The 26,775-nt window shown below is 39.9% G+C and overlaps 1 protein-coding gene across 1 annotated transcript in view; it reads right to left on the bottom strand.

Annotated features, from left to right (window-relative positions):
- TfIIB (transcription factor IIB) overlaps window positions 1–26,775 on the bottom strand; it is a 668,905-nt gene that overhangs the window by 212,432 nt on the left and 429,698 nt on the right. Inside the window, exon 4 of the mRNA XM_067766288.1 lies at window positions 22,744–22,865. Within this exon, the coding sequence (XP_067622389.1) occupies window positions 22,744–22,865 (122 nt within the window). The remainder of the gene's footprint in view (window positions 1–22,743; window positions 22,866–26,775) is intronic.

Raw genomic sequence — 26,775 nt, 5'->3', positions numbered from 1 at the left:
ACATTCGTTACACTGCCCTCCACCTAAGTCTGATCGTCCCGATCAGACAAATCTCTCGATCTATACGCTGCTAGCCTCTCCAATTGAACCACTTTCATTTTGGTTCGTGGTTTGCCAATGGTTTGTATGCGGTACACTACATCGTTGATCCGTTTTACAACTTTGTATGGGCCTTCCCAGTTACACTGCAATTTCGGGGGCCAACCTTTTTTCGTTGTGGGTTGTATAGCAGCACCAAATCTCCTTCCTGAAACCCTTCCGAATTAATTGCTTTATCGTACCTCGCTTTCATCTTGTCACTCATAATCTTTGCTCGTTGCCTTACAAGATCGTGTATCTCTCTCAGCTCTTCTTCCAATACACCAGTGGATTTCTTGACATTCCTCTCCGCATCGGCACCTATCCCATACTTCAAATCAGCTGGCAGTCGAAGGTCATTGCCAAAAATTACTTTTTCGGGGGTTTGGCCCGTTGTCTCATGCACTTCTGATCGGTAAGCCATCAAGAATTATAGTATGCGGGTATCCCACTCCTTATGGTACTTGTCTACTACTTTCCTTAAAGGTTCTATTGAAACGTTCCACCATATCATCGGACTGAGGATGTAATGCAGTTGTCCGCGTTTTTCGAATGCCCAATGATTTACACATTTCTGCCTTGGTCAGAATGTAACTCCATTGGTACACCATACCTTGCAACCCATTCGTTTTTTAACCACTTCTGCTACTGTTCCTGCTTCTTGGTTTGGGATTGGGTATACCTCTGGCCATTTACTGAAATAATCCATAACCACCAGTACGTACTTGTTTCCGCGGTTGCTAGTAGGAAATGGACCTGCGACATCCATAGCGATCTTTCAAATGGTGCACCTGAAATATACTGCTTCATCTGGCCATGAATTCGTGTTTTGGGCCCTTTCGCTCTGTTGCATACCTCGCAGTTGGCAATCCACTCGGTGACCGACTGACGGCAACCAACCCAATAGAATCTCTGCTTAATTTTCTCGAGCGTCTTCGTGATTCCAAGATTACCTCCACTTAGACCATTATGCAGCTCGTTGAGCACGTCAGGAATCCTCTTTATGAGAACAACTATCAGTTTCTTCTTGCATTTACCATCCTCACTTTCCCATACTCGATGAAGGCAACCGGATATCAATTCTAAACTGTTCCACTGTGCCCAATATGACTTCGCAATGGGACTCTCTGCTGACATCTCTTCTCTGTTTGGTCTTTCGTTTCGTTCGAGCCCTTGCATAACACGTGACAGATCTGTATCTTCTAGCTGGCACTTTCTTAGCTGTTCCTTGTCCCATTCATCTGTACATGTTATAGTCTTTAGCCGGACATCTATAATGTCTTCTTTAACCTCGGCCTTTGTACAGTGCTTGCATTCCAAACTACATGGTCTTCGTGACATTGCATTGGCATTTCCATGGGTACTACCTTTTCGAAGCTCAATGGAAAAGTCATAGCTTTGTAGTCGCTCGATCCACCGTGCCAATTGTCCTTCCGGATTACGGAACTGCAGAAGCCATTTTAAAGCTGCGTGATCTGTCCTGACACGGAATCGCTGGCCGTAGGGGTATTTGTGAAACTGTTTAATGCACTCTACCAATGCCAACAGCTCTCTCCGCGTAACGCAGTAGTTCTTCTCTGGTTTTCCAATCGAACGGCTGTAATATGCAACTACCTTCTCCTGTCCATCGACCAGTTGTGATAAAACACCTCCTATAGCATATCCACTCGCATCTGTATCTAGAATAAATGTTGCTCCTGGAATCGGATATGCTAACATTGGGGCAGTGCACAAACGCTCCTTCAATGTTTGGAAAGCCACTTCTTGCTCCTTCTTCCATTCAAAAGCTTTATTTTTTCTTGTAAGCTCATGGAGGCTATGGGCTACGCTGGAAAAATTTGGTACAAATCGGCGGTAATATGTGCACAGCCCAAGGAAACTTCTTAATTCATGTAGGTTCTGTGGTCTTGGCCAATCCTTTACAGCCTCTATCTTTTCGTTCGCAGTGCAGATGCCTTCTGTCGTTACCTTGTGACCCAAATAATTTACTTCCTTTTTAAACAGCGCACACTTTTTGGGACTTAACTTCAGACCAGCGCCAGCTATTCTTTGGAAAACTTCCTCCAAGTTCCTAAGATGTTCATCAAAATTCTTGCCCAATACGATGATGTCGTCCAGGTACACCAAGCATGTTTTCCAATGTAGTCCTTTCAGTACCTGGTCCATGAGTCTCTCAAAAGTAGCTGGTGCATTACAAAGTCCAAAAGGCATCACTGTAAATTGCCAAAGACCATCACCGACACTGAAGGCTGTTTTCTCTTTATCTTCCTCCTTCACCTCCACTTGCCAGTAGCCGCTTTTCAAGTCCAGCGTGGAAAACCATTTCGTACCAGATAGCGAGTCCAGAGTGTCGTCAATTCTTGACAATGGGTAGCTATCCTTTTTCGTTACGTCATTCAACTTCCGGTAGTCCACGCAAAACCTCATTTTTCATCCTTCTTCTTTACAAGTACTACCGGTGAGCTCCATGGACTAGCTGATGGTTCGATGACGCCGCTGTCGCTCATTTCTTGAATGATTTGACTCACAACTTCCCGCTTCGCCAGTGGAACACTACGTGGAGCTTGACGGATCGGCCTCGCATCTCCAGTGTCAATTTTATGTTTCACAACGTTGGTGCGGCCTGGTTTAGAACCATCCTGGTCAAATATGTTCGCGTACTTTAGGAGCAGCTGTTTTGCCTTACTCTGATATGCTTCCTCTAGCCCCTGCGTCCATGCCGTGATGTCATTTGAAAGATCAGTATTACTAGCTGAAACGTGTTCCTGGAGCTGTTCACAGTTAATAACTACTTCAGCCTCTTGGCATCTTCCCAAAATAGCTCATTTAGTCAGTTTGAGTGGTGACTTGAACTCATTGAGTACTCTTACCGGAATACGTTCATCTTGTTTTGTCATAGCCAGGGTTTTTCCTACAAGTATGTTTAGTGCTGATTTCTGTGCTGCTTCGACAACCCACAATTTAATTGTCCCACAATCTCCATCAACCTTTGCCCAGATGACTGCTTCGGATTTTGGTGGTATTTGCTGACTCTCTTCCACCAGCACTCGTTTACTGCTGTAGCCTCTCTCGTAGCCGAAATTAAGTGGTACATCCATGTTTTTATATCGCATCGTCTTGCTTTGCATGTCGATCTTGGTGCCCTGGTCGATTAAGAAGTCCACTCCAATTATGATTTCATCAACAATTTCTGCCACTATAAAATTGTGTACTACCGTGACGTTCCCAATTGCGACTTCACATGATACTTCTCCTAGAACCGTGCTGTCTTCTCCAGTGGCTGTACGCAATATTGCTCCATGCAATGGTCTTATCTTCTTGTTGACTAAATCTGCTCGAATGATGGAATGAGATGCACCCGTATCTACAGTCAGTAAACATCCCTTTCCATCCACATGTCCTCCGACAGTAAGATTGCTCGACCTTCTTCCAATTTGTGAGATAGAGATTATGGGGCATTCAATTGAGGGAGTCAGCTGTCGCCCCTTGCTGCTGACTCGCTTTAGTTTAACGATTGATTTGTCTTGGAGATTTGCTCATCTCCTTCTGCTCTGCGTTTACGACCACCCACATTGTTGGAACTGTTAGGGTTGGTGTTGCAATAACGCGCAATATGCCCTGGCTTTCCACACTTAAAGCATTTGACTGCATCATTATTCTTCTGCTGCGTACCCTTCAATGCTTCCAAAATCGCGTCTACCCTTTCCACTTCCACACGATGGGCTTTGTAGGCTGGCTTACTCAAAAGTGAGGCTGTTTCCTGAGTCAGTGCATGCGATACCGTTTATTTAGTTAGTTAGTGTTCGAGTGAAAAGTTCTTCGAAAGATTTATGGACCTCTACGCGTTGGCGATGGCGAGTACCGAAGAAGATTTAATGATGAGCTGTACGAGCTATACGCAGACATCAACATAGTCCAGCGAATTAAAACGCAGCGGCTGCGCTGGCTAGGCCATGTTATGCGAATGAAAGATGATGCTCCGGCCAGGAAAGTGTTTCTATCGGAACCCGCCTATGGAAGCAGAGGTAGAGGGCGGCCCCCACTCCGTTGGAAGGACCAGGTGGAAAACGATTTAAACTCCCTTGGTGTGACCAATTGGCGCCGGTTGGCGGAGCGAAGGAGCGACTGGCGCGCCTTGTTGGACGGCCATAACCGTTTAGACGGTTAAGCGCCAATTAAGTAAGTAAGTAAGTAAGTTTTGGATTCGCTTCGTTTCCACATCTCGTATGCCATTTATGAAGCTCTGGATTTTTACCCTTTCAGTGTATTCCACGGGTGCGTCCGCATTTGCAAGATGAGCCAATCTTTCAATATCTGAAGCAAACTCCTGAAATGTCTCATTTGCTTTTGGTAGCGGTTTTGCAACTCAATTTGGAATATCTGTTTTCTATGCTCGCTTCCATAACGTCGTTCTACAGCAGCCATCAATGCTTCATAATTGTTCCGCTCTCCTTCGGGAATCGTCTGTAGGATTTCTGTTGCTGGCCCCTTCAATGCCACGAACAGTGCAGCAACTTTATCTTCCGCATTCCAGTTGGTCACTGCTGCGGTCTACTCAAACTGTAGCTTGAAGACCTGGAAAGGAACAGAACCGTCAAAAGATGGAGTTTTTACCTTCCTATTACTCGCTGAAGCAGCCGGCCGATTAAGTTGCAATTCCTGTATACGACCTCTCAACGCACCCACCTCTGCCTCGAATTTTTCTTCAAACTGCGTTATTTTCTCGTCCATGCGCGCTTCGAGTTTTGATGAAATACGCGCCTCTTGCGCTTCGAGTTGTACTGTTATGCGTGCCTCTTGTTCTTTCAGTTGTGCTTCCATGTTTGCTGTAATCTGTGTCGACATTTCTGAAATACGCGTTTCTTGTGCTTCAATCTTCGATGTTATGCGTGTCTCCTGCGATTCCAGTTGAGATGCCATCTTGGATGTTATGCGTGTCTCCTGTGATTTCAGTTGAGATGACATTTATGACGACATTTCTTTTACTGTCGATGTTTGTGCAGATATTGCAGCCAAAATCATGCTCAAGTCTGTGCTCGTAACTGTCTGCGATGTTTCGTTTTTCACTTCAATTTTTGTTGTTGTCTCGTCTCCATCAGGATAAAAGACATACTCATCCACATCAATTCCTTCTGCTTCCATTGCCTCTCTTAGCCGTGCCTGAAGTTCGAGTTTAACGCCGCTTGTATTCAATTCACGGCTCTCCAACTCCTTCTTCAGTTGCTGGATCTTCAATTCACTGAACTTTGCCATGTCGATGTTGTCCTCTGGAATTTATTCAACAATTCCTCTTCTGACACCAATTGTAACGAATTTACTTGCAAATCCTCTCATTTGCAATCCTCTGCTTAGTTCGAATCACTAAACTGTTGAATAAATAACTCCAATTTGTAATAATGCAAAATGGCCTTTATTAAAGTACTTCACAATAACACTCAAACTGTGCAACGAATAGCTTGCTTAATAACCAAACTGATTGATAGCTCAAATGAACTCTACTATTCAAAATAATACTGCTCTTACTCGCTAGATAGCGTCTTAGTTGAAACTGCTTGACAACTGCAATCGAACTGAATTCCAGCGCCTCTACAATTGCCGCCTTTTATACTCTTGGATTTCAACGTTCGCATCTTCTATGCGCTTCCAGAATCTACTAGTCCAGCAGATCTCAAACTTCTCAGCTGTAACTACAATTGGACAATTTTATAGTTTTTCTCTTTGCATACTTTCAGGAGTATCTTAGATATATGCATGTGTTTGTGCATTGACTCTTCGCTGCTCGTATACGTACATGGTACATATGTGTAGACGCAATTATTGTTTCGCTTATGTAGATACATAGTGATTGATCTATGGATGTGAATTCACGTCACTTCTTAGCATCGGCTTAGAGACGATAGCATCGCTCAGTGCTGCTAACATTCGTTACAATACGTGGCCCAGCAGTGAATAAAAACTATTAAATTTCAACGTCTTCTATCGATTTATTTTGTTTATTCTCAAACTTTTGTCACAGCAACGACAACAAAAAAAGTGACCACTCGCCACCTCCACAGTTAATGAGTGTATTGTGAAAAAAGGAAGAATGGGTGCGATATTGTTATTGCAATCGATAAGAAACAAAAAAAAAGTGTGAAAAGTTTTTAAGTGAAGTTATCGTCGAAATAATCAAAAATGAGCGCCGAAAAAACAACAACAAAATGATTCAATATAGTGAGGTTGTTTGAAAGACGGTATGTAAACGAACTGGGTGTACACAACGTTTGAAATGTGTATGTAATGAATAGGAGGTCGTGTTTATAAAAAATGGGAGCAGACACCTGGTCGTAAGTACTTTCTCTGAGTCGTTTACAAAGAAGATAGCAGCGAGGAACTGGTGTTAGTAAAATGAGTTGGTACTGAAATGTTAGCAGGGAAGAGTCCCAGAGATTCCACACTTACTCTAAGACTATATTTTCGTAATTTCAGAGTAAAGGTTGCAGAAAATCAGTAAAGCCAGCAAAATTTGTTTGACGATTGGGTCTATATGCACAGCCGACAAGGAGCTTATCACCATTTGCTTAAAAAAACATCAACGAACACAAATTCTACAGAATTACCGGTACAAGAACTACAACATAATTTACAGGACAAACAACTTTTAACATATTGTAACGAATTTGCTGCAAATCTTCTTATTTGCAATTCTCTGCTAAGTTCGAATCACTAAACTGTTGAATAAATAACTCCAATATTGAATAATGGAAAAATGGCCTTTATTAAAATACTTCACAATAACACTCAAACTGTGCAACGAATAGCTTAATAACCAAACTGATAGCTTAAAGGAAACTGACTTTCAAAATAATAGTGCTATTGCTCGCTAGATATCGTCTTACTCGTAACTGCTTGACAATTCAAATCAAACTGAATTACTTCTTACTCGCCTGCACTGCTTTTATAGTTTACGCTGCATACTTCTAGGCTCTTCGATTTCCAGAAGTTACTAGTTGTTTCGGCTACAAAATCGCCAGCCACAACTACGTGCACAAATTATTGCTCTCTCTTGTGACAACTCAGATAAGATATATGCATGTATTTGTGCATTGCAGCTCAGATGTTCGTATACGTACATATGTGTAGACGCAATTATTTATTCGTTTATGTAGATACATAATGATGAATTATTGATGTGCATTCACGTCACTGGTTAGCATCGGCTTAGAGACGATAGCATCGCTTAGTGCTGCTAACATTCGTTACACTGCCCTCCACCTAAGTCTGATCGTCCCGATCAGACAAATCTCTCGATCTAAACGCCGCTAGCATCTCCAAATGAACCACCTTTCTATTTCGTGGTTTCCCAATGGTTTGTATGCGGTAGATGGAATTACTGATCTTCTTCACAACCTTGTACGGGCCTTCCCAAATGCACCGAATTTTGGCTGGAACACCTTTCCGCCGGAGAGGGTTGTTTAACAGTACCAAATCTCCCTCCAAGAACCCTTCCGAATTATTGTTCTCATTGTACCTGCGTTTGATCTTACTACTCATTATCCTTAGTCGTTTCCTCACACTCTGTTGTTTGACCAATGAACTACTTCGCAGAGCTTGCGCTTGACGGATTGGCTTGACAGTATCGTTCCGCCGTTTCCCAACAGAAGTGCGCGATGGCTTGAAACCACCCTTGCATGCTTCCTGCAAAATTCTTGCAGTCGTTTTAGTGCGTCCATTAGGGTTTGTCAATGCCGGTGTTTTTGTCGCAGGTACTTTTGATTTCGCTTTGTTTGGCCCATTCGTTTCATCAACCTTTACCTTTGACTTTCGTGGCCTTTGTCGACTCTTCTCCACCAGTACTCGATTACTGCTGAAACCTTTTTCCAAACTGAAGTTAATTGGCACATCCTGGTTCTTATAAAGCATCACCCTTTTCTGCATATCGATCTTGATGTCATGGTCAACCAAGAAGTCCACTCCCAATATGACTTCATCAACGATCTCCGCCACAACGAATTTGTGTAAAACCATGACCTTCCCAATCAGTACTTCACATATCACTTCTCCCTGGACTTGGTTATACTCGCCTGTGACCGTACGCAACCTTGCTCCAGGTAACGGTTTAACTCTCCTGTTGACTAATTCAGATCGAATCAAGGAATGAGATGCGCCCGTATCTACAGTCAGTACACGCTCCTCGCCATCGACGTTGCCTCCGACGGTAAGACTGCTCGATTTTCTACCAATTTGCAACACAGATATCATAGGGCATTCAATAGCCGGGGCAAGTTTTCGTTCTTTACATTCGACACGCTTTTGCTCATCTCCTCCAGCTTTGCGTTTACGGCCACCCACATTGTTGGAACTATTAGGACCAAGATCGCAATGACGTGCAATGTGACCTGGGTTGCCGCACTTGAAACATTTAATAACTCCGGCATTCTTCTGTTGAGATCCCTTCAGTGCTTCCAAAATTGTTTCTACCCACTCTGGCCTTTCTACTTCCACACGGCGTGCTTTGAAAACTGGCTTACACAGAAGCGACGCTGTTTCCTGTATCAGAGCATGCGATACCGTTTCAGCAAATGTTAGTTTGGGATTCGCATATGTAGCCCGCTTCGTTTCCACATCTCGTATGCCATTTATAAAACTCTGGATTTTTACCCTCTCGGTGTATTCCACGGGTGCGTCCGCATTTGCGAGATGAGCCAACCTTTCAACATCTGAAGCAAACTCCTGCAATGTCTCATTTGCTTTTTGGTAGCGGTTTTGCAACTCAATTTGGAATATCTGTTTTCTATGCTCGCTTCCATAACGTCGTTCTACAGCAGCCATCAATGCTTCATAATTGTTCCGCTCTCCTTCGGGAATCGTCTGCAGGATTTCCGCTGCTGGTCCCTTCAATGCCACGAACAATGCAGCAACTTTATCTTCCGCATTCCAGTTGTTAGCTGCCGACGTCTTCTCAAATTGTAGCTTAAAGACCTGGAAAGGAACAGAACCGTCAAAGGATGGTGTTTTTACCTTTGGATTACTTGCTGAAACAGCTGGGCGATTTAGTTGTAACTGCTCCATACGACCCTTCAAATCATCGACTTCTGCCTGAAATTGCGCGATTTTTGTATCCTGTGCTTCCAGCTTTGATGATATACGGACTTCCTGCTCTTCAAGTTGTGTAGAGATCTGAGATGATATCTGCGCTGAAATTTGTGCCGAGATTTCTGAAATACGCGTTTCTTGTGCTTCAATCTTTGATGTTATTTCTGACGACATTTCTGCAATATGTGTCTTCTGTTCTTCCAGTTGATTTTCCATCTTGGATGTTATACGTGTCTCCTGTGATTCTAATTGTGATGACATGTTGGTAGATATTTGTGATGACATTTCGGACATTTGTGCCGATATTGCAGCCAATATCATGTTCAGGTCTGTGTTCGCCATTGTCTGCGGTGTTTAATTTTTCTCTTCAATTTTTGCTGTTGTCTCCTCCTCATCAGGATAAAATACATACTCGTCCACATCAATTCCTTCTGCTTCCATTGCCTCTCGTAGCCGTGCCTGAAGTTCAAGTTTAACGCCGCTTGTATTCAATCCACGGCTCTCCAACTCCCTCTTCAGTTGCTGGATCTTCAATTCACTGAACTTTGCCATGTCCTTGTTGTCCTCTGGAATTTATTCAACAATTCCTCTTCTGACACCAATTGTAACGAATTTGCTGCAAATCTTCTTATTTGCAATTCTCTGCTAAGTTCGAATCACTAAACTGTTGAATAAATAACTCCAATATTGAATAATGGAAAAATGGCCTTTATTAAAATACTTCACAATAACACTCAAACTGTGCAACGAATAGCTTAATAACCAAACTGATAGCTTAAAGGAAACTGACTTTCAAAATAATAGTGCTATTGCTCGCTAGATATCGTCTTACTCGTAACTGCTTGACAATTCAAATCAAACTGAATTACTTCTTACTCGCCTGCACTGCTTTTATAGTTTACGCTGCATACTTCTAGGCTCTTCGATTTCCAGAAGTTACTAGTTGTTTCGGCTACAAAATCGCCAGCCACAACTACGTGCACAAATTATTGCTCTCTCTTGTGACAACTCAGATAAGATATATGCATGTATTTGTGCATTGCCGCTCAGATGTTCGTATACGTACATATGTGTAGACGCAATTATTTATTCGTTTATGTAGATACATAATGATGAATTATTGATGTGCATTCACGTCACTGGTTAGCATCGGCTTAGAGACGATAGCATCGCTTAGTGCTGCTAACATTCGTTACAATATATAGCGACACCACCACCATGACCACTTCTGTCAGCGCTGAGAAGCCGATAATCATTTAGTTTTACTATCTCATCGTTATGGCCTGAAGAAAACCAGGTTTCGCATATGCAGATAATGTCTATATCGGAGGACTCGCAAAGATATCTTAACGCATCAAGTTTTCTATAGAGGCTTTGCGCGTTGACGTGTATGATATTTACACCTTTTGCTCAACTACTAAGTATGCGCAGCAACGTACGATATCAGTCTTTGACGAGGACTTATAATAATTTAGCACCAGGGTTATAAAAAGGTTTGGATTTAAGCTTTGCACTGCTTGTGATGGCAATTTGCAACTCGTATTAAGGTTAACGAGTTAGGGAGACAGAAAGGAAAGAAATAACCTATATATACTATACTTAATATACTTAGTACGAAGCACGATCTACGAGCACTCTAGATACCCGTTCGGTCCACTAATAGATTCCGCACCTTCATCTCGAAAGGAGGTACCGCCATCTGGGCATGATGCCCAGTTTAACCAAACCTTTATCATGTTTTCCGAAAGGATAGAGACGCGATAAAGACTAGCTTAAATAGAGGAGGTGGTGTGCTGATTGCCGCGCGGATCGGTCTTCAGTCCTAGCTTATTTCTTTAAGTGACAGTGACACGCTACTTGATTAACTTTGTGTTCTGGGTCCAGCCCAGCAGGTATTTATCGGACTAAAAATCGATTCGACAAAAATTATGAAAATCCTCTTACCTGAACAGTCGGTTGTATCGGATATATATTATAAATATGTCCGATCTTGAATATTTTTTAGACAACAATCTATGCCCAATACGTAAGCTTGTGGTAAAATTTGATGATGCTAGCTGTTAAAATGAGGCAGAAATGGGGCAGAAATGGCGAAAACCCTCTTATTGAACAATCGATTGTATGGGAGGTATATGCTATAGGGTCCGATCGGGTCGATTCCGACAAATGTCAAATCCCCCATCAAAATATGCCAGCTTACCAAATTTCATCAAAATATCTCAAAAATTGAGGGACTAGTTTGCGTTCAAACAAACGGACAGTTGGACATGGCTAAATCAACTTAGCTCGTCCCCTGATCATTTTGGTATACTTATTGGTGGGTCTAACGGAAACATATACATAAAAAATGATTTGGAGCCTTGAAAATGAAAACAATCTATTTCGACCAAAACAAGTCCCAAAAACCAAAAAAAAAACTTTTTTTTTAAACTGTTAATGCCAACGTTTTTATCGCATAATTTTAAGTAGGATAGGAACTATGAGACAAATTTGTTTTCATCGGCAACACTTTTGCACGTTTCTGAAGAAACCCTTAAAAAAATGGCGAAAAAATAAATTTTTTCACCAAAACACTCCTCGAAACCCAGAAAATATTTCTTTTTTTTCAAAAAACTGTTATCGCCAAAGTTTTTAGCGGACAATTTTGAGTCGGAAGGGGTATACATGAAAATTTTAAAATCAACTGAAATTTTTTTAAGTATACCATGAAAAAAACCTTAAAATTCAAAGCAAAGAAAAGTCAAAAAACTCAAATTTTGCAGGTTCGAAAATTATTTTTTTTGGGTATGCTTAGTGGAACTTTTTTTCCTGAGCCCAAAACCTATCGAAAAATCGATGGCGCGATATGGGTTAACTTTCGTCCATGCAAATCATCCCAGCTTAATGTATATGTAGGGACTAGAAAATCTAAACTTAAGACAAGGATATCCGCTCACAAATCAAATATAAAATTAAGGAATAATTTTTCGGAAAACAAACCAGCTTTAATATCCCATTGTAGAGATACAGGGCATAACTCGGACTTCGAAAATGTCTCCGTCTTGGAAGAAGAGAAAAATTACAATAAAAGATTTATTTTAGAAATGTTACATATAGTAGACACACCTAATGAAAAGAAAATTAATTTCAAATCCGACACTTCTAATTGTGCATATGCATACCGCAACCTTATAAAAAACCACAGGCACCCCTAATGCATTTTTCATATACATACATATATATGTATGTCCATGCATATTTACACCATCGTCTTAGTGACAACAACACCAATGCTAGGATGATCAAGCTGAATCGTTACTGTCTTTCCGTCTTAAGCTGCCGGGCAACGCACAAATTTGCTTGATGGTTACCATAGCAACGGGTAGTTGTGTGCGTATCGAGCGATGCCGTGCTCACAAGTATTTTTTGTCGGCTTCGCGTTGATGAAAATCTAAATTTTTAGATTTTTTCGCTTGACAGCTGTTCTGTTTGATCGTGGCCGACGTGGTTGACAAGCATTAATGTGTTAGTTTTGTGAGAACGTGCAATAAGCAACTTCGCGGAAGAAAAAGATTTTACGTTGCGGTTTATTGAAACCTACGAATGCTTACCATAAAGTGTGAAGCATATTCCAACCATGATGAAAAAAATAAACAATATGATATTCTGCTTTTTCCGCCAAAACAACTGCAGTTAAAGCAATAAAAAATTCTCATCCGATGACATTTTTACGTCCGCACGCTACGAATTTTCAATGCAAATGGCGCTTGATGCTTTATGCTTGTGTGGCGGCCGGGCAAGCGACAATAACCCGATACACACACAACTACCCGTTGCTATGGTAACCATCAAGCAAATTTGTGCGTTGCCTGGCAACTTTATGTATTGACGTTTTCCAATAATTTTTTGTTTACGAAAACTGTTCTTTAGTTTGTTTATATTTTCTGTTTTATTATATTCAATACCTTTGTTACATACAATTAGTGTTAAACGATTTAGTCTTCTAATCACAGTTGAGGAAGTAAGTATGTAGTGATGTTTTGTTCTAAAAAATCTTTTTGTTTGTGTATAAAAAAGAGCCTTTTATACTCAGCTGAGCAGAGTATATTAACTTTGTTCGCCTAACGGTAATTCGTAACGGCATAAACTAATCGAGATATATATAGACTTCTCTGGGCGAAAAAAGAAATTCATTTAGCCATGTCCGTCCGTCCGTCCGTCCGCAAACACGAAAACTTGAGTAAATTTTGAGGTATCTTGACGAAATTTGGTATGTAGGTTCCTGGGCGCTTATCTCAGATCGCTATTTAAAATGAACGAAATCGGGCTATAACGACGCCCACTTTTTCGATATCGAAAATTTCGAAAAACCGAAAAAGTGCGATAATTCAAAATGGGCGTGGCTGCGCCCTTTTTCATTTAATTCGTCTAGAATACTTTTAATGCCATAAGTCGAGCAAAAATTTACGAATCCTTGTGAAATTTGGTAGGGGCATAGATTCTATAACGATAACTGTTTTCTGTGAAAATGGGCGAAATCGGTCGACCGTCTGTCCTTCCGCTCGGCCGTTAACACGATAACTTGAGTAAAAATCGATATATCTTTACTAAACTTAGTTCACGTACTTATCTGAACTCACTTTATTTTGGTATAAAAACTGGCAGAAATCGGACTATGACCTCGCCCACTTTTTCGACATCGAAAATTACGACAAATGAAAAAAATGCCATAATTCTATATCAAATATGAACAAGTAAGGAAGGTTAAGTTCGGGTGTAACCGAACATTACATACTCAGTTGAGAGCTATGGTGACAGCATAAGGGAAAATAACCATGTAGGAAAATGAACCGAGGGAAACCCTGGAATGTGTTTGTATGACATGTGTATCAAATGAAAGGCATTAACGAGTATTTTATGAGAGAGTGGGCCATAGTTCTATAGGTGGACGCCATTTAGGGATATCGCCATAAAGGTGGATCAGGGTTGACTCTAGAATTTGTTTGCACGATATGGGTATCAAATGAAAGGTGTTAATGAGTATTTTAAAAGGGAGTAATCCTTAGTTCCATAGGTGGACGCCGTTTCGAAATATCTCCATAAAGGTGGACCAGGGGTGACCCTAGAATATGTTTGTACGACATGGGTATCAAATTAAAGGTTATAATGAGGGTTTTAAAAGGGAGTGGTGGTAGTTGTATAGGTGGTCGCCTTTTCGAGTTATCGCCATAAATATAATTTGGCGGCCACCGTGGTGTGATGGTAGCGTGCTCCGCCTATCACACCGTATGCCCTGGGTTCGCACCCCGGGCAAAGCAACATCAAAATTTTAGAAATAAGGTTTTTCAATTTGAAGAAAATTTTTCTATACGGGGTCGCCCCTCGGCAGTGTTTGGCAAGCGCTCCGGGTGTATTTCTGCCACGAAAAGCTCTCAGTGAAAACTCATCTGCCTTGCAGATGCCGTTCGGAGTCGGCATAAAACATGTAGGTCCCGTCCGGCCAATTTGTAGGGAAAATGAAGAGGAGCACGGCGCAAATTGGAAGAGAAGCTCGGCCTTAGATCTCTTCGGAGGTTATCGCGCCTTACATTTATTTTTTATTTTTAATATGGGTATCAAAAGAAAGGTGTTAATGAGTATTTTAAAAGGGAATGATCCTTAGTTCTATAGGTGGACGCCGTTTCGAGATATCGCCATAAAGGTGGACCAGGGGTGACCCTAGAATTTTTTTGTACGATATGGGTATCAAATTAAAGGTATTAATGAGGGTTTTAAAAGGGAGTGGTGGTATTTGTATAGGTGGTCGCCTTTTCGAGATATCGCCATAAAGGTGGACCAGGGGTGACTCGAGAATGCGTTTGTACAATATGGGTATCAAATGAAAGGTGTTAATGAGTATTTTAAAAGGGAGTGGGCCTTAGTTCTAGAGGTGGACGCCTTTTCGAGATATCGCCATAAAGGTGGACCAGGGGTGACTCTAGAATGCGTTTGTACAATATGGGTATCAAATGAAAGGTGTTAATGAGTATTTTAAAAGGGAGTGATCCTTAGTTCCATAGGTGGACGCCTTTTCGAGATAACGCCATAAAGGTGGACCAGGGGTGACTCTAGAATCTCCTTGTAAGATATGGGTATCAAATGAAAGTTGTTAATGAGTATTTTAAAAGGGAGTGGGTTTTAGCTCTATAGGTGGACGCCTTTTCGAGATATCGCCATAAAGGTGGACCTAGAATGTGTTTGTACGATATGGGTATCACATGAAAGGTGTTAATGAGTATTTTAAAGGGAGTGGGCCTTAGTTCTATAGGTGGACGCCTTTTCGAGATATCGGCATAAAGGTGGACCAGGGGTGACTCTAGAATGCGTTTGTACAATATGGGTATCAAACGAAAGGTGTTAATGAGTATTTTAAAAGAGAGCGGGCCTTAGTTCTATGGGTGGACGCCTTTTCGCATATCGCCATAAAGGTGGACCAGGGGTGATTTTAGAATGCGTTTGTACAATATGGGTATCAAGTGAAAGCAGTTAATGAGTATTTTAAAAGGGAGTGGGCCTTAGTTCTATAGGTGGTCGCCTTTTCGAGATATCGCCATAAAGGTGGACCAGGGGTGACTCGAGAATGCGTTTGTACAATATGGGTATCAAATGAAAGGTGTTAATGAGTATTGTAAAACGGAGTGGGCCTTAGTTCTATAGGTGGACGCCTTTTCGAGGTATCGCAATAAAGGTGGACCAGGGGTGACTCTAGACTTTGTTTGTACGATATGGGTATCAAATGAAAGGTGTTAATGAGTATTTTTAAAAGGGAGTGGGCCTTCGTTCTATAGGTAGTCGCCTTTTCGAGATATCGCCAAAAAGGTGGACCAGGGGTGACTCTAGAATATGTTTGTACGATATGGGTATCAAATGAAATGTGTTAATGAGTATTTTAAAAGGGCGTGGGGCTTAGTTCTATAGGTGGACGCCTTTTCGAGATATCGCCATAAAGGTGGACCAGGGGTGACTCTAGAATGTGTTTGTACGATATTGGTATCAAATTAAAGGTATTAATGAGAGTTTTAAAAGGGAGTGGTGGTAGATGTATATGTGAAGGCGTTTTCCAGATATCGACCAAAATGTGGAACAGGGTGACCCAGAACATCATCTGTTGGATACCGCTAATTTATTTATATATGTAATACCTGCCAAGTTTTCAAGGGTTTTTTATTTCGCCCTGCAGAACTTTTTCATTTTCTTCTACTTAATATGGTAGGTGTCACAACCATTTTACAAAGTTTTTTCTAAAGTTATATTTCGCGTCAATAAACCAATCCAATTACCATGTTTCATCCCTTTTTTTCGTATTTGGTATAGAATTATGGCATTTTTTTAATTTTTCGTAATTTTCGATAGTGAGAAAGCGGGCGTGGTCATAGTCGGATTTCTTCATTTTTTATACCAAGATAAAGTGAGTTCAGATAAATACGTGAACTAAGTTCAATAAAGATATGTCGATTTTTGCTCAAGTTATCGTGTTAACGGCCATGCGGAAGGAGAGACGGACGACTGTGTATAAAAACTGGGCGTGGCTTCAACCGGTTTCGCCCATTTTCACAGAAAACAGTTAACGTCATAAAATCTTGCCCCTACCAAATTTCAAAAGGAGTTGTAAATTTTTGTTCGACTTATGGCATTAAAAGTATCCTAGACAAATTAAATGAAAAAGCGCGGAGCCACGCCCATTTTGAAATTTTTGTTTATGTTTGTATTGTGTTGCACCATATCATTACTGGAGTTGAATGTTGACATAATTTACTTATATACTGTAAAGATATTAAATTTTTTGTTAAAATTTTACTTAAAAAACTTTTTTTTTTAAGTGGGTTTTGTCCTTCTCCGATTTTGCTAACATATAAATATAGTAATAGGAGTAACGTTCCTGCCAAATTCCATCATGATATCTTCAACAACTGCCAAATTACAGCTTGCAAAAGTTTTAAATTACCTTCTTTTAAAAGTGGGCGGTGCCACGCCCGTTGTCCAAAATTTTACTAATTTTCTATTCTGCGTCATAAGTTCAACTCACCTACCAAGTTTCATCGCTTTATCTGTCTTTGGTAATGAATTATCGCACTTTTTCGGTTTTTCGAAATTTTCGATATCGAAAAAGTGGGCGTGGTTATAGTCCGATATTGTTCATTTTAATTAGCGATCTGAGATGAGTGCTCTGCTCAACTGAGTATAAACAAGTAAGGAAGGCTAAGTTCGGGTAGGAAAATTAATCTAGGGTAACCCTGAAATGTGTTTGTATGACATGTGTATCAAATGGATGGTATCAAAGAGTATTTTAAGAGGGCCATGGTTCTATAGGTGGACGCCATTTAGGGATATCGCCATAAAGGTGGACCAGGGCTGACTCTAGAATTTGTTTCTACGATATGGGTATCAAATTAAAGGTGTTAGTGAGTATTTTAAAAGGGAGTGGGCCTTAGTTCTATAGGTGGACGCCTTTTCGAGATATCGCCATAAAGGTGGACCAGGGGTGACTCTAGAATGCGTTTCTACAATATGGGTATCAAACGAAAGGTGTTAATGAGTATTTTAAAAGAGAGCGGGCCTTAGTTCTATGGGTGGACGCCTTTTCGCATATCGCCATAAAGGTGGACCAGGGGTGATTCTAGAATGCGTTTGTACAATATGGGTATCAAGTGAAAGCAGTTAATGAGTATTTTAAAAGGGAGTGGGCCTTAGTTCTATAGGTGGACGCCTTTTCGAGATATCGCCATAAATGTGGACCAGGGGTGACTCTAGAATGCGTTTGTACAATATGTGTATCAAATGAAAGGTGTTAATGAGTATTTTTAAAAGGGAGTGGGCCTTCGTTCTATAGGTGGTCGCCTTTTCGAGATATCGCCATAAAGGTGTACCAGGGGTGACTCTAGAATATGTTTGTACGATATGGGTATCAAATGAAAGGTGTTAATGAGTATTTTAAAAGGGCGTGGGGCTTAGTTCTATAGGTGGACGCCTTTTCGAGATATCGCCATAAAGGTGGACCAGGGGTGGCTCTAGAATGTGTTTGTACAATATGGGTATCAAACGAAAGGTGTTAATGAGTATTTTAAAAGAGAGCGGTCCTGGTCCACATTTATGGCGATATCTCGAAAAGGCGTCCACCTATAGAACTAAAGCCCACTCCCTTTTAAAATACTTATTAACACCTTTCATTTGATACCCATATCGTACAAACAAATTCTAGGGTCATCCTTGGTCCACCTTTATGGCGATATCTCGAAAAGGCGTCCACCTATAGAACTAAGGCCCACTCCCTTTTAAAATACTCATTAACAGCTTTCATTTGATACCCATATTGTACAAACGCATTCTAGAGTCACCCCTGGTCCACCTTTATAACGATATTCCGAAAAGGCATCCACCTATAGAACTAAGGCCCACTCCCTTTTAAAATTCTTATTAACACCTTTCATTTGATACCCATATCGTACAAACAAATTCTAGAGTCACCCCTGGTCCACCTTTATGGCGATATCTCGAAAAGGTGTCCACCTATAGAACTAAGGCCCACTCCCTTTTAAAATACTCATTAACAGCTTTCATTTGATACCCATATTGTACAAACGCATTCTAGAGTGACCCCTGGTCCACCTTTATGGCGATATCTCGAAAAGGCGTCCACCCATAGAACTAAGGCCCGTTCTCTTTTAAAATACTCATTAACACCTTTCGTTTGATACCCATATTGTACAAACACATTCTAGAGCCACCCCTGGTCCACCTTTATGGCGATATCTCGAAAAGGCGTCCACCTATAGAACTAAGGCCCACTCCTTTTAAAATACTCTTTAACACCTTTCATTTGATACCCATATTGTACAAACGCATTCTAGAGTCACCCCTGGTCCACCTTTATGGCGATATCTCGAAAAGGCGTCCACCTGTAGAACTAAGGCCCACTCCCTTTTAAAATACTCATTAACAGCTTTCATTTGATACCCATATTGTACAAACGCATTCTAGAGTCACCCCTGGTCCACCTTTATGGCGATATCTCGAAAAGGCGTCCACCTATAGAGCTAAAACCCACTCCCTTTTAAAATACTAATTAACACCTTTCATTTGATACCCATATCTTACAAGGAGATTCTAGAGTCACCCCTGGTCCACCTTTATGGCGTTATCTCGAAAAGGCGTCCACCTATGGAACTAAGGATCACTCCCTTTTAAAATACTCATTAACACCTTTCATTTGATACCCATATCGTACAAACACATTCTAGAGTCACCCCTGGTCCACCTTTATGGCGATATCTCAAAAAGGCGTCCACCTATAGAACTAAGGCCCACTCCTTTTTAAATTACTCATTAACACCTTTCATTTGATACCCATATCTTACAAGGAGATTCTATAGTCACCCCTGGTCCACCTTTATGGCGTTATCTCGAAAAGGCGTCCACCTATGGAACCAAGGATCACTCCTTTTTAAAATACTCATTAACACCTTTCATTTGATACCCATATCGTACAAACACATTCTAGAGTCACCCCAGGTCCACCTTTATGGCGATATCTCAAAAAGGCGTCCACCTATAGAACTAAGGCCCACTCCGTTTTAAAATACTCATTAACACCTTTCATTTGATACCCATATCTTAAAAACACATTCTAGAGTCACCCCTGGTCCACCTTAATGGCGATGCCTCGAAAAGGCATCCACCTATAGAACTACGGCCCACTCACTTTTAAACCCCTCATTAATACCTTTCATTTGATATGCATATCGTACAAACACATTCTAGAGTCACCCCTGGTCCACCTTTATGGCGTTATCTCGAAAAGGCGTCCACCTATGGAACTAAGGATCACTCCCTTTTAAAATACTCATTAACACCTTTCATTTGATACCCATATCGTACAAACACATTCTAGAGTCACCCCTGGTCCACCTTTATGGCGATATCTCAAAAAGGCGTCCACCTATAGAACTAAGGCCCACTCCGTTTTAAAATACTCATTAACACCTTTCATTTGATACCCATATCTTAAAAACACATTCTAGAGTCACCCCTGGTCCACCTTAATGGCGATGCCTCGAAAAGGCATCCACCTATAGAACTACGGCCCACTCACTTTTAAACCCCTCATTAATACCTTTCATTTGATATGCATATCGTACAAACACATTCTAGAGTCACCCCTGGTCCACCTTTATGGCGATATCCCGAAATGGCGTCCACCTGTAGAAGTATGGCCCACTCCCTATACAATTTATTAAGTTTTATTAAAATTTAAAATAGTTTATATTTACGGCCAAAAGCATTCTACATTTTTATTGTTTGGGAAAAAATTAAAGAAATTGACATCAGGACAGACCAGGCGGCAACTGTTTTGATTTTACCTTGTAAATCTCTTCAAAGCCTTTTCTCCCGGGAGTGGGATTTGAACCCGCACTCCTGCGATGATCGGACTGTTTACAATCGTATCCGACCATCACCACGTCTAGCTGTTATAGAAAAGAATTTCAACTACAGAAAAATTAAAGGAACAATAATTATCATACAAGTTATGGTTCTGGCATTGAGTTCGAATTTGAACCTGGAATCCTTTATCAAGAGGCCGATAAAACAAAAATAAATGTTAATAAAGCAAGAGCACATGTAAATTTCACATTGTAATTAAAAGTAAATAAAAATCCAACATTATCAGTGATTTGAAACAAATGGCGTAACGCTGATAAAATATAGTGCGTACTAATGATGAAGGCTTAGCAATCTTCGAAATGGATCTGTCTGCGCAGCTCTGACAGGCCTTAAAAATTTTCTATCTACTATTCCAATTAAAAAATAATAATAATAAAAACTAAAATTATTTTTCGATCAAAAAATAGATGTAAGGCGCGATAATCTTCGAAGAGATTTTAGGCCGAGCTTCTCTTCCAATATGTCGTGCTCCTTTCAAATTTTCCCTACAAATTGGCGGTACTGGACCTACATATTTTATGCCGACTCTGAACGGCATTTGCAAGGCAGATGAATTTTTACTGAGAAGCTTTTCATGGCACAAATACACACGGAGTTCTTGCTAAATCAGCGGCAAAAAATCAGCTTAAAAAAATTTCTTATAATTGAGAAAACCTGTTTCTAAAATTTTGATGTTGCTTTGCCCGTGAACCCAGGATCTCCGGTGTGGTACGCGGAGCAAGCTAAATAAATGTTGCTAAAGGTTAAAAGTTTCAATGTGTTGATTGCTTAAAACATTTCGTAAATCTCTATACTATCACAATACTCAAGAGCAATTAAACTTAATTCCCAAAAAATAATATAGACCTCTAGCTATGGTGTATGGTGTATGTCAGAACATACTTTATATAAAATTTAAAATATCAGGTTATACGTATATTAACATAATCGAGACATAGATAATAAGCCACCTTTTATCCGGCACAACAACTTCATTCATCACCGGTTGATAATTATTTCATTTTTTATTGTCATTAATAAATATTGCATTCCGATACGTCAATTATTACCAGAGTTATAGCTTCGGAATTGTGGGTAAAACTGAGTCCAATAAGGGTGGAGCCACGCGCACTTTATACATTTTTGAATAGATGTTGCTGTCGAACGCAATGTTAGTCCAAATACTATATTTCAAAGAGTTCGCTTCATTATTATCTAATATAAATAGGTTGCTGCTAAGTGTCGGCAACTGTTCGAGCCTTAACTCGGAAATGATTGAGAACACGAAAAAATACTTCAGGCTGGACTTGGAGAATTTCGTGATGTTCAACTTCGCACAGAGCGTAAAACTCGATCAAGACAAAGGAAGCGCGATTTTTCGATCCCGAGTCTCGAACGACTCAAGACGCACACATGTGATTTATCATGACTTTTAATACCATTAATATAATGTCAAAATAAAGGCGTATTTAAATTTCCAAGTCTTATCTCAAATTCTGAGGTCAAACCCGTAAATGGATGGAGTAAATTTAATTTTCTTAATCAATCAATTTTGAATACACATTTTTTTCAGTGCTAAAAATTTTTGCATAATTTTAAGTTGTCAATTTATCGGTGTAAATTTGTTTATCATAGCCAAGTGCGTGAGCTTCCATATGGAAGTGCTTTCTCTTTGCACTTTCATAAGAAACTCAGGCATTTTCAAATGAATTTTAATTATAAGTGTAAGAGTGTGATATAATTTTTTTTGTGTAGTGTAAATTTTTATCTATGTCTGCAAGTGTATAGGGGTTGAGCAGCTCTGATAATTATCATACAAATTATTGTTCTGGCCTTGAACTCGAACTCGAACCCACTTGTATTTTGCATATTTTAAATTTTATAAATCAAGATAATGTGCGATGTAAAATTAAGGAACACAACCTGCCAAATCCAGCAATAACTAGCACAATGTGGTATTTGAGACATTGCCGACAAACCCAATTTTGACAGCTCTTACTGCTCCACTTGAATTTCAGCTAGGCTTCTTGAGTTTCAGAATTGCAACTTAGTGAAATCTCCAAAAATTCTTGAAGTTTGTTTGATTTAGCACTTTGGCATATTTTAGCATCTAGGAGAAGGCGATTGCTGGATTTCAGGATAATAGGAACATACCTGGGAAGCCATGTAAATAGCAGCAGCAGCAACTGAAATTGGTGATCTTCCCGGAACAATGTCCATTTCGACGGCTTTTTTTGCTATGTATGTAGCTGCCCGTTGAACCATGTTTGGAAGGTCTAAAGTAAATGTTTTGTTAAACTATATAGGCATATACATTAAAGTAGCTAAATCAATTTTTTTTGGAAAGTAACGAGCTTGAACACGAAAAAATGCAAACTGCGCTCAGTACTAACGTTGTTTTAATATAACTGATTTCACACTGTGTCCATTCTAAGTAACTCAACATTCCTTTATAGTCCAGGAGCCCACTGCAAAAAACATGTTGCATGTTGTATTCAAATGGGACCAGTATAACTCATTTACTGGTATTTGGGGCAACCTCAACCCGTAGACTTGCCAGATCCTAGCTTGGCAGGATCGTGGTAATTCATCGATGAAAAGTCAATTTTCGGCGAAAATATGTTGTATAGTGTATTCAAATAAAATGTTCAAATTATGAGAGCTGGCAACGGACTTGTCACCTCCTATCCTGGAAGAAACCCTTGGCAAGTCGGTTCAAAGGTGGTGCACGATATATTACATCTTTTACCGATCTGAAATTTTGCATGAAGGGTAATCTTATTTTCTCATATACGTGACAGGAAAAAAAATTTGCAGGTTTTAAGTTCACAGTTCTTTCCACTATTTCAAATAGATTTAATACTAAGTATTATATTTGCATACGGTTTAGAGATTATTTATTATTTCAATCATGATGAAATAACCAACATGGCTGTATTCATAAATTAAAGAAAATATGTTTACATTAGTCTGCGCCTTTGTTGTATTGTTATATGCAATGCCAATAAAGATCACATTTCCGAAATAAGGAGCACCATAATGCACGTTTTTTTCTAAATATTTTTCAGTTTCATTTACCTCAAAGTGAATATATTTACCTTATCTTATTTTAACTGTGCAAAAAGTACTTATTCTATATCAGGTTCATCTCCGGCCAACACCATTTCATCGTAGTATTCAGTCTCCACATTTTCTTCCGAACTGTTTATAGAAAATCTCAACACCTCACCAATATCAAGAGGTACCGATTCACCGTCGATCCAGCGTGATTTAAAAATTCCGTGATCATTAAACCAACCACATTCATCCGCAGGAAACTTAACACAAGTTGATTCAGTCGCGTTTAGCCACATAGAACTGACGTAAGCTGTCCTTAATAATTTTTGCTTAAGGGATTTCCAGTATGGTGGAATAGTACTTGAGTCAAAGCCTTTAATTTTCTTAATACATTTTTAATTATTTTTTGTTGTTCCGTACATCCTTTGGAAAATTTATAACCTTGCATTGTTGACACTGGCGCAGCATTTCACATTATACATATTACAAGTGAATTCTTGTAGAACTTCCATCTTAAACGAAAAATTTTCAAGCTACCTACAAAGCCATTTGGACGTGTTTGAAGCGGACCACGTATAGTGAATGGAACGTCAAATTCTTTACCAGTCTGCCTTTGAAGATTTTTGATACATGGATGAAAGTATATATCGAAGACTAGATGAATTTGGGTCTACCACGTTATCCCCAAAATCAAAATCCCCGAACTCATAATCCCCAACACAAAATCCCCATTTTATGTGTGAAATAAATTAAAATTAGGTTTAAAATCGCCGCGACCAAAAAAGGCTAATAATCCATACCAACTTTCTGCATAGTGGGCCTTCGGCCGAGCTTATAAAAAATAACCCTTGTATACGCCATGCCAAGTCCGGGTGTGTGGATAACCGTGGCTACCGCCACGGTGATGTCCTTCTGCGTAGGGAGTGCCACAAAATCCCCAAGGAAAAAAGAATCCCCAAATAAGTAATCCCCAAAATCAAAATCCCAAAGTAAAAATCCCCAAAATCAAAATCCCCAAAGAAAAAATCCCCAAAATCAAATCCCCAAACAAAATTTCCATGGTTTGAATAAACTATATTACCGTGTAAAAAATAGCAAAAACATTGTTCGATCTGAGCTAAAATTCGTATTTATGTATGTATAACCATATTTTAATTTTATGACTATATATATTTTTACCTATGCATATGTGGAACTATTAATCGCAATAATTCAATCATATTAAATTGCAAGCCTCACCTATACTAAAATAAATGGGTGTACTACGCAGAAGGACATCACCGTGGCGGTAGCCACGGTCATGACACACGTCCGGACTTGGATGGTGTAGCCCAGGGTTCTTTTTTATAAGCGCGGCCGAAGGCCGCCTATGCAGATAGTTGGTATGGATTATTAGCCTTTTTTGGTCGCGGCGATTTTAAACCTAATTTGAATTTATTTCACACATAAAATAGGGATTTGGTGTTGGGGATTTTGATCTTTTGGATTTTGATTTTGGGGGTTATGAGTTCGGGGATTGTCGGTTGGTGATTTTGTGTTTGGGGATTGTGATTTTATGGATTTTGATTTGGGGAATTTTTCTTTGGGGATTTTGATTTTGGGGATAACGTGGTAGACCCTCTGCGTAGTACACGCTTCTGTTAGCTTGTTCGAATTAGAGCGACTAACAGTCCTATATATGGATAAATAAAAATATGTATTGCCAAAACGTGAATATATAGTTATACATACATAAATATGAATGAAAAAGGAAAGAGATGTGGCTATTTTTTACACGGTCATGATGTTTATCATAGCACTGGGATTTTGTGTTTGGGGATTTTGATTTTGGGGATTTTGAATTTGGGGATTATGTGTTTGGGTATTTTTTTCTTTGGGGATTTTGTGTTTGGGGATTTCGTGGCACTCCCGATGAATTTCTGTTGACGAAGTGCTACATACTCTTTGCAAGATGGATTCGGCCAACTTTCCGCATGTTTGTGGGAGTGAGGCTCCAATATGATATATAAAAGAGAAACCGTCGATTACATCCACATTAACAGAAGGGGGACACACTGGGTTGGCGCGAGATGTCAAAAGTTTTGCCAACGCTGATTTTTCGGTACGATTCATTTCTCCCGAATTCTGAAATAATGCTGGAGGTGGGAGTGCCACGAAATCCCCCCAAAAAAATACCCAAACAAAAAATCCCCAAAGAGAAAAAAATACCCAAACGCAAAATCCCAGTGCTATGATAAGCATCATGACCGTGCAAAAAATAGCAATATCTCTTTCCTCTTTCATTCATATTTATGTATGTATAACTATATATTCATGTTTTGGCAATACATATATAGGACTGCTAGTCGCTCTAATTCGAACAAGCTGACAGAAGCGTGTACTACGCAGAAGGACATCATCGTGGCGGTAGCCACGGTTATACCACACACCCGGACTTGGCATGGCGTAGCCCAGGGTTATTTTTTATAAGCGAGGCCGAAGGCCGCCTATGCAGAAAGTTGGTATGGATTATTAGCCCTTTTTGGTCGCGGCGATTTTAAACCTAATTTGAATTTATTTCACACATAAAATGGGGATTTTGTGTTGGGGATTATAAGTTTGGGGATTTTGATTTTGGGGATTTTGATTTGGGGATTTTGTTTTGGGGATTTTGATTTTGGGGATAACGTGGTAGACCCGCTGGAGGTACCAGAGCTAGTTGAAATTCAATATCTACTTTTTTTCGCAGCTATACTCAAAAGCCTTCCAAAACATCTCTTTCCATCTTAAGCAAAGCCGTTCCCCATCTTTACTGCTAATTTTCTTTTTTGCACATTGAGAGGAAAAATTCGAAATTATATTCCGCTTATTCGATTTTTCAAAACTACCAGGTGCCGTAGAAACATTTTCCATAAAAGTTACCTTCTGTTTTTTTCCCCAGTGACACGACGTTTAGAAAGAAGTCTGCAACTTCAGACGAAGCTGCTCTACCAGTGGATATATTGAAGAGAAAGTCCTTGTGATTATTTGAAGGAAATGGATTTATTGACTTTTTCACAACCTAAATTATGCTTTCGATATTATTTCGGTCTTTTTAGATTCGACTCTTTTGCAATGCATATGAATATGTAACCTGGAATCATGAAACGA

The sequence above is a fragment of the Eurosta solidaginis genome, chromosome 2 (genome assembly GCF_040869045.1).
Source record: "Eurosta solidaginis isolate ZX-2024a chromosome 2, ASM4086904v1, whole genome shotgun sequence".
NCBI lineage: Eukaryota > Metazoa > Arthropoda > Insecta > Diptera > Tephritidae > Eurosta > Eurosta solidaginis.
This window is presented reverse-complemented; position numbering and strand designations above follow the sequence as displayed.